Here is a 14,798-nt window from a genome sequence, read left to right on the forward strand (position 1 = left end):
AAATAAAATACATAATACTTTGCGTCACAAAACAGCTTTCTTAGTAAATTGCTCCTGGACTACTGGTCCACGGAAGACTCTCAGGATGGGGTTCTGAACGTATAGCTAATGCTTGTTTAGCCCTAATTAATTTTTGCTTTAGGAGGGAAGGGAAGATAAAAGTCTTGAAGTCATACTTGAGGCTACACTTTCCACCAAAGTAAGCCACTGAAAAATGTCATTGTTTGTGATTTTATACTTCATTTGCTCCAACGATAAATATAATTTAATTGAACCTAAATCATAAAACTGGCTTAGCCTTAGCAATCTGTCAGTCTTATTTTAAATTTTCATTTAATTGTAACTTGAAAATGCATTTAAACCTCACATAATTTAAATCCATTAAAATGCACGTGCAGTCACCATAAAAGCGAGCCTGTTCACATTTAAAAGAACAGTTTATTAATAGAAGATGCATAGTGATCACTTGATGTCACCCCTCTCATTTCCTAGTGTAAAACAGTTCCTTTTCATCTCATACTTTAAGTTCAATCACCCATCTTATACTATCAACAAACATTTTAGCTGGCCAAAGACACAGTTATCTCCCCTACGTCTCAGATGCTTCTATTCCTATGTATCTGAACATTTGTTTCAGCTAACACACTAACCACAATACTTCGTCTTAGTTTCCGAGTTGAAGGTTGGGGCATATCAGTCAATTCCCCTTAACCCACTGATTCTTGGTTTTCTCAAAAATGTCTTTCATTTGTTCAGATCTTGAATAATTTGTGCACTGTCCTTACTGTTCAATATGCTTCTACCACATTATTTTTATATATTCAATTGTAAAAGCAAATTTTCAATTTGTGTGTGTTTCTATATCACCACTGCTACAAACAAGAATTCTCCATTCACCAAAATAATTTTATAGAGCCCTGTATGTATTATCTGACTGTGCACTTCCATTTTTTAAATGAGAAGTTACAATGTTACTAAATCCATCTGATTAAGTCTGAATACACCTCTCTTCTAGAGTTTCTAATACAATCTAACTTTTCAATATTCTTTTTACATTGGTTTGCACTCCCTAAAATGTGTATTTTTCCCTCTGTCATCTTCTACTTTCACCACTTTATTGCAAAACTACCATTCTTCTGTAATTTATAAAGCTAATACTAGCACTTTTCTCGAGCCTTAACAATGTTAGCTAGGACTTACTATCCTAGAGTTTCTATCTCCTAAACTCTTTTCCAAATAATATTTCCTCTCAATGATTATTAACCTGTGAAAGTGTAATTGTTCAGAATAGCTGGAGTTGACTATGCAGAAGTATATATTGCAGCTGTAGGAAGAGATTTCAGAACCTTCTGCAGCTGAAGTGAAACACTAACTGAGGCCTGAGTTATTTTTTTATATATATATGCATATATGTATGTGCCTGTATACTATGGTATTATAATAGGAAATTATCTTACAGGCAATTTGTGCTCCAGCAACAAACCTTGGTTCTGCATGCCACCGCCCAATTCAGTCACGTGCATCACCACTCAGTTACAGAACATCTCTACTAAATCGGCTTCAACATCGCAACTAGCTTCAAATATCACAATTTGGGCACACTCTAGCATAGATTTCTGTTTGTCAGCATCATGTTGCACCACCTGTCCTCACAGAATGAAACTGAAACAAGAGAGAAAAAATAAAATCTGAAACAGCTTTTTTATTTTTTTCTCTCCTTTTTGTAACACCAAAAGAAATTATGTTTTAAGAAAGCTTCTAAGTTCTCTCCTTGTCTGCAGTAACAGGGGTTTGTTCCTTAAATATTAAACACACGCCGAAGCAGGTTGCAAATTCTCCACACTTTCTTCAGTTCTCTTCAGAGAAGACCAAAATGGCGGGAAGGCCGAGCGGTGCCCCAGCGCTGGTGAGGAGAAGGGCAGCTGCAGGCAGTGGGAGCACCCTGCCTCCTTTGCAAGGCAAGCTGCAACGAGGGACTCCTGTAGGGTGCGCCATGCTGGAGTTCGTTCCCTAACCTCCACTCTCCCTCCTCCCCGTTCCACTATACACGCTTCATAACCTCATCCAAATGGCATGCAATTGCCATTGCGTTAGGAAAAATGGATGTGGTCCGCACTGCTGGCCTCAGCAGCACGGAGCCCCGCCGTGAAGTCCTGCTCCTTGTGGCCTCTGTCTGCAGTAGGGAGCAGTGCTGGAATGTCGTGGGAGAAGGAGAGAAATGCTGACATTGATCTTTGGATCAGAGAGTACACAGATTGATCCCCGGGATCAATAGAGAGGTCGGGATTCAGTCACATGTGATCTCTGGCTACAGCTCTTAGGTTATTTCTGGAAGACAATGGAGGGAGATGTATGCATGGATATGACTGAGGGTTATTTCTTGATCCCAATTTGTGTTTAAGGAAACCTATACACTAGAAGAGCTTTTTCAATTGCTTTCACCTCTGAATCCATTTTCCTGAGCATAAAACAAATCTCAGTGTCCTTGGTATTGCAACAGGACCTATCCATTTCTCTCAACATTGTACGTTGTTTTTATACTTCTCTAACGTCAAGAAGTTTCTTTAAGCTCCTAAATTAACAATGAGAACAAAAACGAGCACAGATTGCTTTTAAAAGTAACACAGATTCTAAGTATCATCAATAAATAAATTAGGCAGGATCCAAAACATTGCTAGGGAATTTGAGAAGAGAAAACTGCTGGCTGTGCCAGTGCCCATGTAAGGAAGCACAGCAATCACCTGCCAGAACCTCCAGAGTAATAAGAATATGAGCTTAGGGACCTAATAATGAATCACTGGCTTGCAGGTCAGTTAAGTGGCCAAGAGACACTTGAGTTCCACCCGTTGTGCCATAATAACGGTCTTGCGTGTAAGCAGGTAAAGACAAAACACATCCAACGTGATTTTAACATTGTGTTCCAGGCGGTCCAGCTCTACAGCCCACGTGGAGATCACCACTGCACGTCACACAGGTTTTCCTGGGAGCTTGGCACCTTGAATGCTATGAAAGAGTCTTCCCTGAATTATTATGATCAGGCTTAATCCATTTAGAGGTAAGGGGCACAGAAATCTCACACCGCACCGTCAATTATACACAGAACCACCTCAAATGAGGGAAGAATACATTTCCACATTTTTTTAGCTTTTGCTTTTATATGGCACACCATTATATGCCTTGTATCACAAATACACAGTATTTGGCAGGAATCACTACAAAACAGGCTGGAGATGAATCCAGCCCTGCTTCTTCCCATACAGATGTTTTATACTCAGCACCAAGGGAGCTGCCTGAAAAGAATGACCAAGGTTTGATTTTAGGCTTCTAGGTCATGGTTTCACCTTGACAACAGCTCTTTCATTTCAAGCAGTAACATTTGCCAGGATCCCTAAGGTGTTTTCATTTTTGTCAAGAAGTGTAGGGGGAAAAAAAAAAGTATGAAAAAATGATAAATCTTAATTCACAAGCTGCAGGACTATCTCTGTGTCTCCAGCACAAAACTTCAAATCCAATCCAGGACCTGGATGTGTATTAGAAGGCTGCAGATTTAAACCTTGTCCACCATGATCAAACTGCATTTATGGAGCATCATAACTCTCCAGACACCATCCAGCAGCTTATTAATTTAATAGACTCCTGTCCATTCCATGATGTTCCTGCCCTGACAGTCTCTCAAGATAAGGCGAAAGCCTTTTGACAGGACAGAGTGCATATATATTTTCTTCTGTTTTCTTGTGGATGGGGTTGTCGACAACTTGAAATGTGTGGCTCAGCAAATTTGGGGGCTTTTTTCCTTCCCTTTTGCTTTGCAGGGAAGATGACAGAGGTAACGCTACCATGAGCCACAGGGGTCACAAGGTTTACTGCAGTCCTCGATATTTATTTAGCATAATGGATTGAAAAAAAATTTTTTAATTAAAAAGAAAATAAAACACATTTAGCATCTATGTCATATCCTGAAAATAATGACAACATTTTTCTTAAAATGATTTCTAAATGACTGATTCTATTGCAATTGACTTAGAAAAATGAGGGACAAATAGATATCTTGAAAAAAAAAATCTTTGCATGATGTTTGCATTTATTTTTGCCAGTGGTCTGAATGGTTGAAGCAATATTTCTTTTCACATGATCCCAGTGTGAAGTACAGACTGGGCTTATTTTCCATCCTGAACATGTTCTCATAACTGAGTGTTAGACTCAGTTTACAGCTTTTTATAGCTTTCATCCAAAACATATAATTCTGTGCAAATCATGCCAGTATTCTGCCTATTTTCTTGCCTCCTCAAGTGAAAAAGAATTCCAATTTCAAACTATGAAATAAACTACATAATAAGTGACAAGAAGAACACAAGAAAAAAACCAAACCAATGTACATATGAAAACAACCTAAAAATATCACTTGGCTGCTACGTAAATGAACTAATAATGAACAAAAGCATTTTCATATTGAAAGTGAAATATAGCTGTACCCCTGCATTTCTTGTCATCTTCCCTTTATTATCTACACGCTTAGAATTTAGAAGGCATGTAATAATTCACTGTATGCTATTATATGCATATTATACTAATTCCATATAGATGAATAAAATAACCTTTTTCTTGCAGATAATTAAGACCATATACAAGGCCCCGACCTCTAAACTCCCTAAAGCAGATAATCCCCCATTGGATCTATTTGCATAGGTAAAAAATAAAAATAAAGGAAAAGTGCAATCCTGCTTTGTGAGTTCTTTGAAGTTGAATTGTATCTGAATTAAGTCCACAACACTGTGTCTGCCATCAGCAAGCAATAAATATCACTGCTTATGGGGACAAAATATTTTCTCCTTCTGTGGCCAGGAAGGAAAGTAGTAGAACTGATTTGCAACGGTTTCGTTTGCAACAGTGTCATCAGGCATCCTCTCTTCTCAACATCCCTGCAAAACCAAACATGAATGGTGCCATCTACTTGCCTACCAATCATGTCTTTATGTCTGTATCCACGAGACCTTCTTCCAGTGACTGTGAAGGTATATTGCCCTTGTAGAAATACTATTTTATATACGCATTATACACACAATCGTACTTCTTTTGAGAAATATTTTGCAATTTTTCAGTGTTGTGGAAAAAGAAATGTAAACCAAGCTTTTCCATGGACCTCTGATGTTAGGATAAGCGTTGCATGCATTTTGTTAAAAACTCAAGATTTTTTTGTCAGTGGATACAAAGAAAGAACAAAAACCTGTAGCACCACCAAAGGCTTCAGCACGTTGTTTAGCTAATGGAGGCATCCAGAGGGACAGCAGATACTGCAGTTTCCTTACTGTCCACGTGGAACAGACTAAGTAAATTCACTCAATTTGCTTTTAATAGTATGTGGAAAGAAGCCCCTTGCAATCTAAAATATATGCCCCAAGTTAACCTTTGGCCTATTAAACAACTTGTTCTCTGACCCAAAACAAAATATACTCATATTCTAATGCAGCAGTGTTTAAACTCCTTATGATGTTTGACCTGTGTCTCATTAGGGTCTCTGATGTTATATGTCTGTGGCGCAATGTACCGTTACATTGCCTGAAGTTGCAGGGGAAAAAAAAAAGTATTTACTAGCTGAAAACTCATTTGCTGGGGAAAACATGGTATCAAGGATCTCACAGAACAATTAAGAAAAGTAATCCTCTGTCACTAAAGAAAAATTTAAGAACCCTTCTGTTGTCACAACTGACTTTTCCTGTATGTTAAAAAATAGACTGTTTACTTTAAATTAGCAAAATTAATTAAAAATTGCCATCAATTCTTACTAGTAATTTCATGTAACCTCTTGTTTTATCTTCAACACATGGCACATATATCAGGTAAATAACTCATCCCAGTACCAGTGAAGTAAGTAAACAATTACATATTTACTGACTTATTTTAAGTCAACCACCGGGCAGGGCAGCCAGGGGAAGCCCTGCTTCCAGCCCCGACTTCTGCTCTGCCCTCTCCTGTGTGCTGCCTCTCCTCGAGTTTCTATTTATAAATTAGCTACATGACACAGTTTCAGTGTGGGCAGCTGTCATTTTAACTAATCTCATCCTGTAAATCCACCCTAGCAGGCTTGTTCTCTATTGTGATTGGAGAATAGACTTTTTTAGGCAGCTTTCAAAAGCAGCATCTGTTTGAGCAAGCACCCATCCCTTAGCTGTGCGGAGAAGCACTCCCCCGAATTTGCGGCCCCCCCCCCCGCCCCAGTTTTGTGTTCACCAAAAGAAAATGACAATTCTCGGATCTTACCCTTAGGCAACATCCTCCCTAGCCAGGATTTTGTTATAGTCGCTCAGTGGGCACTGACTGCGATTTCACTTACGGAGGGATAGAGGCTTTTTATGGCATTGATATCATGTGTCCGTACCACCGGGACAATTAACAGGACCATCCTGTGGAATTACTTACTCGGATGTCACGCGGTGCCTGTGGAACCGCGCTGGGGCGAGGATGGTTTTTTTCTCCTCCCGCATCCTCTCAGAAATAACGAAGGGCATAAACTACTCAGTGAGGCCAGGCAGAGGAGGAAATAACATCAGTAAATCACTAATGGAAATGCAAAACCAAACACCGCCTCACACGGAATGAGATGATGGACAGCTCAAGAGGCGTGTGAGTCGCTGCCGGCAGCCAGCTCCTTTTTGGCAGCCGACCCTGACCCCATCCCACCGCCCCGTCCCCCAGCACCCGTCCCTCTCCCTCCAAGCCGCAGCCTGAAAAGCAGCCATTTTCTGATTTGGGGTTTGCAGCAGGAGACGTGCCCCGCAGCTGCCACCTGGCCGGGCAGCCTGCTCGGTGGTACGCAACGCAACCCAACCGGCCCAGGCACACGTTAAACGTGTTGGTTTTCCTGCACAGAGTCATCCTGTGGTGCTCTGCAATCAATTACTGTTATACCACCATCATTAATAATTTTCTTAATGAAAATGATTCTGTTGATCTCCGTTGTATTTTAATTATCAGAGTTAAGCATAATTACACTGCAGCTCTGAGCTGGCATGTAGACTCCTTTAGGGCGCAATTTTGTTTTAACACACTGATAATGTAATTTTACATTGTGTCAGTTGTTTAGTTATTATCCAGTCGTACAATTCCGCTGTATTCCTGATAACAGATAATAACCTTAGCACCTCCTATATCCTGAAGTCATTTAAAAAGCAATATTGGAATTTCACAACTAGCTAACTTAATCGCCTTATGATTTTATAATTCCCACAGCTAAATATTTGTACAGACACCCTGTTTTAACAATGCCGCTAAACATACGGTATCCATACATTTCACATAAATGGCTTAAATAATATGTAGAAAAATGTCTGTAATATGAACATGGCTTTCAGTCTGTGCAACTGTATTTTTTACACTCTTTCTATTCTTTTCAGTCGTAATTCATTTTTAAAATCCCTTACAGTCCCAGTGGAAGATTTGCAGTTAATACCCCAGCCTCTTCCTAGGTTGTGGGGGGATTCCTACCTCTGGTCTCAGAGATTTATCAGGCCTGGTCCACAACTCTGTTAGGCATGAATGCTTCTCAAGTACACTATGTTGCGATGAACATACAGTTCATGGATTAATACTTCCCACCAATGTATCTTGCTTGAATTACTGAAACTCTATAGCTGTTTTTTGGAAAGAACATATCTGTAATTCTAGATAAGGTAAAATTCCTAATATCTGTCTCTAAGATTTCAGTTACTGTTTCTAGGACATCTCTTAAATTATTGAATAGACTACTTTTGAAACATGAAAGAAGTTTAACATAAATATTAAAACAAAAAGAGCACGTCTTTTAAATGTAATTACAGTTGTAAAAGTTTCCTTTCAAAAAAATAGAATGGGATAATGGCACATGCCATGAGCAACCAGCTTGTATCAGAGCTTGTAAAAAGGGATACTAATGAACTGCTTTTCCCTTTTCTAATTTGTCCTAGTATTGGGGAAATGTAGTTATAAAAAATACAGATAGAAATAAGTGATCCTGGACTTAATAGAATTAATTTCAAATACTGAATAGTTATTTCATAGCTATTCATTCTGAATGTATTCTGATGTATGATTTTAAATAACTGGTTTCTTAATCTATAAATTTATATAGAAGATTAGTTGTGATTGCACTGTAATAACTTAGCAATATAATCCTATATATGTACATCATATATATACACATACATACACGCACACACACTTTTTGTGTTTGCTTGCCTAGGGAAAACATTTTATGGAGAGTTTTGAAGGCAAATAGGGAGTTAGCTGGCCAGCTCAGGTTCACTTTCAATAGGAACTACATGCCAGACTCCTCTCCCTGTGATTATTCCATGTCCAATACGTGGGTGACTACGGTGCTCATAGCTCCTAGTGAACTGGAAGTCACGCTGACATTCCTATGCTCTCCTGAAAGACCTAGGGAAAATTCTGCTCTCAAAGATATCACTGTAATAAGCTACAAGGAAATGGCACGTGCTTCTGAGTCAGCAACTGATCGACCAGTACCACGTCTGCTAGCCAATTCTCAAACTTATTTTCCTCTTAGAAATGTGCCAATTTACTCCACTCATCTCATCTTGGGTATAGCAAGGAAAACAGCTCCCAGGTGACCAAATCTGCTTCATGTACAATTCCACACATTTGTTCAGCTAATTGCTTTCAGAAATAACAATGTATTGCTAAGCAAACTAACAAAATTATACACATGCAACTACAACATAGCATCGAATTACAACTACATGCCAGCTGACACTGTTTCATTAGAAGTAATGGCACTGTAGGAGACAGAAAGCTAACACAAATCAAGGCAAAGTAATCTGGAATGATGAGATACAAATTGAAGGAAGAAACATTATTCTATTTATTTATTTTACCATCTTCTATTTGACATTGTTTTGTGATCCAAGCCAATTATCTTTCTAGTACAAAAATCCCAGCAGAGCTCAAGGCAACTGTAGGTGCTTAATGGATGACAGAGCCGCCAACTCAAAGTGCAGAGATGAACAGAATGCAGTGAAGGTAAAGCGTATCTACAACTTATTTCCGCATTAGTTTAGTGAAGTAGCAGGTTTTTAACATGTATTTATAAATTAGGGCTCAAATTTATCTTCAACTTTAGTTATAATACGCATCTGCAGTAGAGATAACAGAATTCACCTTGAGCACTGTATGACCGTCTCACAATACCTTGTTAACCAAGTACTAAAATAACCAGCATCATCAGTGAAACAAAATCCAGCACGTTTGAATGAAAAGACTAATGTTTTGGGCTACTCAGATTGCAGCAAACTGAAGAAAGTTTTTAGTATTTGAAAAAAAAAATCGTATTTCAATAGATTCAATCAGACAGATAACACTGAAACTGTCTAATGAATTAGTTAGTGTTTGTAAAGTACTTCGAAGATGAAAAGTCTTACTGGTATATATGTGCTAAGTATTATTATAATTACAGAAAGAACGTAATACTTGATAAGACATCGTCCTATGGGAACTTGCAGAAGCTACATTTTGAAGTGAAAGTAATTTCCCATTATATTAAAAAGTTGTTGCAGAAGAGTTTGCCTGTGAGTAGTCAATACTATGAATAGCAAACTGCAGCTCTGGATTCACGAGAAAAGCTTCACTATATTAGTCAGAGCACTTTGCTGCTTCTTCCACTTGGGCAGCAATCAGCAAGCTGAAAGGAAGGGCAGCTCAACCCTTTTTAGATCTGAGCCCAGTCCTCTAGTACTGCAGGTGTTTCAGGTTGCAGAATGAATGTGTTGGCATTCTGTAATTATAATAGAAAGAATTTATAAGACCCTGGTGTGCAACTCATTTTTAACATGCAAATTCCCTGTTTTCAGCGTTTCAACTTTCAAAGGTTTGTGGCAGTTTAAAAGCAATCCTCTTATAAGTGTATAAATTGCAATGATTATAGGAACAAGTTGTAATTGTTTCTAGTAAGTTTTTAGGAGTCTTTGATGTTATGATTAGTGTTTTGTATGTTAATATATTGATATGGGTGCTTATTTGCCTGGATGCTTGTATGCTGAAACGGTCACTAGGTTGCCTCAGCAAACAAATCTTTGATCTCAGTAGGTCTGTTTGGTTAGAAATAAAACCTAAAAGAAATTAAAAAGAACAGTGCATGTTCTGAAGTCTTCACAAAGTGCTGAGATTGGTGATTGAAATACAAGGAAGGAAAGTCATAGCTTTGCAACCTCTTCTTCAGGGGGAATGCCAAAACCAGCTACACTAAATAAGTTATTCTTATTCCATGTATTCAAATGTTTTGGGGTTTTTTTAACATACTGTAATGATACAATAACCACATTTACAAAGCTTTCACAGTGACTGACCAAACAGCGTGGTGCATAGTCCATGGCACTATGGACTTGAACTCACGGCTCTTTGGGTTGGTTCAAGATGCAAGACAAAAGCCTTTGCACCTTGAACCAAAGTAGCTGTTAGATGCGGTAGGTCAGACAAAGCATGTTTGGGGGGCCTTGTAAGAACTCACACTGACTTCAGCAAATCTGACAATTCACATAAGGCAGAAATTATATATGCATTCCCACTAGCCAATACATTCCAGTGAAGCACCATCACGTCATGCCCCTACACAGAGACTGGAATGTCAGAGGTGACAACCCTGAAATCCAGTTCCAGTTATCTTCTGTTACCATGCTGACATGAAGTCTTATCATAGTCCAATCAAGTTCGAATTCTTCTTATAAAACCAGACTTCAGTTAGTAGTCTACAATGTAATGTAACATGGAGAAATGCTATCCAGTATGTCCAATAAAATGTCAGAAAGAAGCCACCTTTTTAAAGTGTATAGATTTTACTGACGTTTCCCAAGAGGCACTAACTCTCAGAGAGAAATGGATGGTATGTCTTATGTTAGCTGATGTCCTTCTGTGTTTATAAAGCATTTAGTACACTACAGACACCATGTCGGGTTTTTGTGTCATTAAAAGGAAAAAAGAAAAAAAACAGCAAAACTAGAGCAGGGTAGGAAAATGGGAATGAAAACCGTTCCACTTTAAGGGGAAATAAACTACTTCATTTTCCTATTATGCAACAGGTATATTTTTATCGCAGTACCTTGCACAAGAAAGTAGAGAAAAAAAATCAGCTTGTGTTTACCTTTGCTGTACACAATGCAGTTGTTTTTGTTGTCTTCTACTCCTTGCCAAGTCACATCCAGCAACCACTTGGGGCCAGCAGTCAGTACCATAGGGACTGAAGCCTTTGTCTTCTGTAGGAAGGATGATAACAAACAGATGCTATTTGCTTGCCTTGATTAAGAACTTGAATAATAATAGAAATAATCATTTTATTTGCAAACAACAAAATCTCCAAACCCATAAGCCAAGGTCTTATTCCCCTGCCTCAGGATTTTTTTTAAGAAGACACAAGCAGTAAGCTTTAGTTCTTTCATTGATTGAACGGTGAAACTATTATCAAGGATTTTTCCGAATGATATTGGATCAGATCTCCAAGATTAAGCAAGATCTCTGGTGGCTAAGAATTATAAAGGGAATGCAGATGACTTTCACAGCAAAGAGCCAAGTGTTTAGAAGTGAACTTTAGACACATTGTAATTCATTATCAATGGGATCTCACTATTTCCTGAAACAGACAGGAGAGAATTTAAAGAATCGGTATCCATTTCAAAGATCTGTCCTGGGTAACATTTGTATTATCATAGGAAATTGTTGTGAATGGATAATGGAATTTTTCCCCTTTTGCTAAGTGTTGATGTGTGATTTTACTATGTCTGAAATAATAATAATGCTAATGATTCACTGCATTTTGTCTCCAAAAAGACTATAAAAGAAGTTGTATTAATAAATTCAAAGGCACAAAAATAAAGCATTAACATTCATTGCACCTCAAAGGCATGCAGGCAAGGAGATGCAGATTTAACAAAACCATCTCCCACGTATATTTCAGATTCTATATTTAGAGAATTTGGTATTTGAGGAGATAAGGTAGAGGCTTCAAATTTATTAACACTTAACTCCTTTTACTAATCAAATGGCAAAAACTCTGTGCGTAATCCTGAGTTTGTCAGTATGTGGCACTGAGATGCCACTTAGACTTCCATCATTCACAGTTCTTTTTCTCTATGTCAAGCATGAAACCACAAAAGAGAGTACAAAGTACATCGGTCACCATGTAACTTTTAATTTTTTTTTTTTTTTCTGGGATATAATTCTGTCCAAGACATTCCAACCTTTTCTAAGAGAATTTGTGTGCTGGTTTTGGCTGGGGTAGAGTTAATTTTCTTCATAGTAGCCAGTATGGGGCTGTGTTTTGGATTTGTGCTGAAAACAGTGTTGATAACACAGGGATGTTTTCGTTACTGCTGAGCAGTGCTGACACAGAGTCAAGGCCTTTTCTGCCTCTCACCCCACCCCACAGCGAGTAGCCTGGGGGTGCACAAGAAGCTGGGAGGGGACACAGCTGGGACAGCTGACCCCAACTGACCAAAGGGATATTCCATACCATATGACGTCATGCTCAGCAATAAAAGCTGGGGGAAGAAGAAAGAAAGGGGGGATGCTTGGAGTGATGGCGTTTTTCTTCCCAAGTAACCGTTACGCGTGATGGAGCCCTGCTTCCCTGGAGATGGCTGAGCACCTGCCTGCCGATGGGAAGCAGTGAATGAATTCCTTGTTTTGCTTTGCTTGCGTGCGGGGCTTTTGCTTTCCCTATTAAACTGTCTTTATCTCAACCCACGAGTTTTCTCACTTTTACTCTTCTGATTCTCTCCCCCATCCCGTCGGCGGGGAGTAAGCGAGTGGCTGTGTGGTGCTTAGTTGCCAGCTGGGGTTAAACCATGATGATTTGATTAATTATTTTCATATTCCACCAATAATTCTCTAGTAGGCTCCAGCTGTATGATGAAGAGAGTTAAAAAATTTCAAGATACAGAAAATCATATATTTACATGGACATTCCAGATGTGTTGGCCACATTTATCATCTATGACTGTTCTAGAAATGTAGTGAAGTGTATTAAGACTTACCATAGAACATATTACATTCCCAAAATATACATGAAAAGATTTATTGAAAATAAGATATTATTTAAAATACTTTAGTTACATAAGAGTAAATTCATAATCTTATACAAGATATATTTAATATAATTTACGATATATCGATATTTTAATAAAGATGATAGAATAAGATGTATTGAATGTCACAGTTCTTCACATTTTCAGTTGTTTTTCTGATCTCTTTATTCTCTAATACTGTTTTATCCAACATGGTATTTCTTGCTTGATTTGCATTTTATATTTTGCATTTTTCATACAAATGTTTATGCATAAGTCACACTTCCTCTATATGCACTCCATGACATTATTCATCGTCCAGAAGTGTTGGAAAAAACAGATATAAATGAAGAATGAAATTAGTAAAAAGGAATGTAATAGCTAGCAACAATATAACTACTTAGTGTAAAAATACTGCAACCAGAGACATGCAATGTCTCAATTCCTAGTACTGCTTTTTCTACGGGAAGTTGCAGAAAGTGCGTTTGCTTATATGAAGCATTACAAGAGTCAATCCAACTGCATGAGTTTGAAATCTGCGTTTAAATTCTGATTTCTAATTGGCCAGTAAAGAAGACTTTTTTTTTTTAATTTGGTTAAGTTCATATATAAATTATCAAGAAGTCTGATATTACCAATTATGAAATCAGTGCAAAGTATTTACATATGGACTGCACAGAAAATAATGATGTAAATGAGGCATGAACTGAAAAAGATCTTCAAGAGATGAGATGAAAGGTAATCATCTCTATCTTCTATTATAGAAAAGACTGGACTTTAGTGTCATTTACACCCAAAACAGTGCTAAGGCTGCTATGGAAACAAGGAAGAGTGGCTATTCTTCACATAGCTGAGAATCATACCCATATTAAATACAAGCTTTAGCATGAATGTTAGCAACCGTGACTGCACAGCAATAATGAAGAGGAGGACCAGGACATGTTCCTACCACATGCTGCATTTCTCCAACTGCCATTTCAGTCAAGCCTTTAACATGTTTTTTGTGCTTGTATGTGCTCTCAGTCTCCGGTAATCCCAAGTACAATCAAAAGACAGTGCAATATTATACAGGTTTATACACCATAAATGATTCAGACATTCAAACAAGTCTTTTTTTTAAGTTGAAGGCCAAGTTAAAAAACAAAACGAAACAAAATTCTATCTATCTTTTAAGTGCAGAAGGGATCATCTATTTAATTTTCACAAGATCTAATTCCTATTGCTGGTTTTCTTCTTCCTAGACATCTGACATTTCATTGTCTCTCTCCTGTCTGTAAGGGTATTATTTGCATTAAGGTGGTATCAAAAACCCTCAAATAATATCAGGATCTTCTTGTGCTGGGCAATAGTTTATTATCTACATAGACAGGACAAAAAGTAAGTCCTGGGAAAGGATTATACTTAACCACATACTGCTGAGGAAGAAATGAGATGCAGAGATACCACTTGACTTTCTCATGGAGATTAATTTGTCCTTTAGTAAGCGGTAGGCTTAGTAAGTCCCAGGCCACCGCCCCTGTTTCTTCTAGACAATGAGAGGAGCCCAGGCTGGTGCCTCATTCCTTCTGAGGTGAAGCAGCAGCAGCAGCAGGTAGACTGAGCACCAGCAGTCAGGACGCGAGTTCGCTTTGCCAGCCTCCGTTTACAGGGCTTTTTTGGAACTTAAAGAACTACATGGAGATCACTAAATTAGCTTCCAGGTCAGCTTGGCAGTAAAACTTGTAATCAGTTCAGCAGCTGTGAGTGGTCTCTAGG

General features: G+C 38.3%; 1 protein-coding gene across 2 annotated transcripts in view; it reads right to left on the bottom strand.

Annotated features, from left to right (window-relative positions):
- Positions 1 to 14,798, bottom strand: part of ZFPM2 (zinc finger protein, FOG family member 2) — a 323,396-nt gene that overhangs the window by 97,932 nt on the left and 210,666 nt on the right. For both annotated transcript variants that reach the window (XM_075141292.1, XM_075141291.1), the window contains one exon: positions 11,126 to 11,237. In XM_075141292.1, the coding sequence (XP_074997393.1) occupies positions 11,126 to 11,237 (112 nt within the window). The remainder of the gene's footprint in view (positions 1 to 11,125; positions 11,238 to 14,798) is intronic.

The sequence above is a fragment of the Calonectris borealis genome, chromosome 2 (assembly GCF_964195595.1).
Source record: "Calonectris borealis chromosome 2, bCalBor7.hap1.2, whole genome shotgun sequence".
In the NCBI taxonomy this organism is placed as follows: domain Eukaryota; kingdom Metazoa; phylum Chordata; class Aves; order Procellariiformes; family Procellariidae; genus Calonectris; species Calonectris borealis.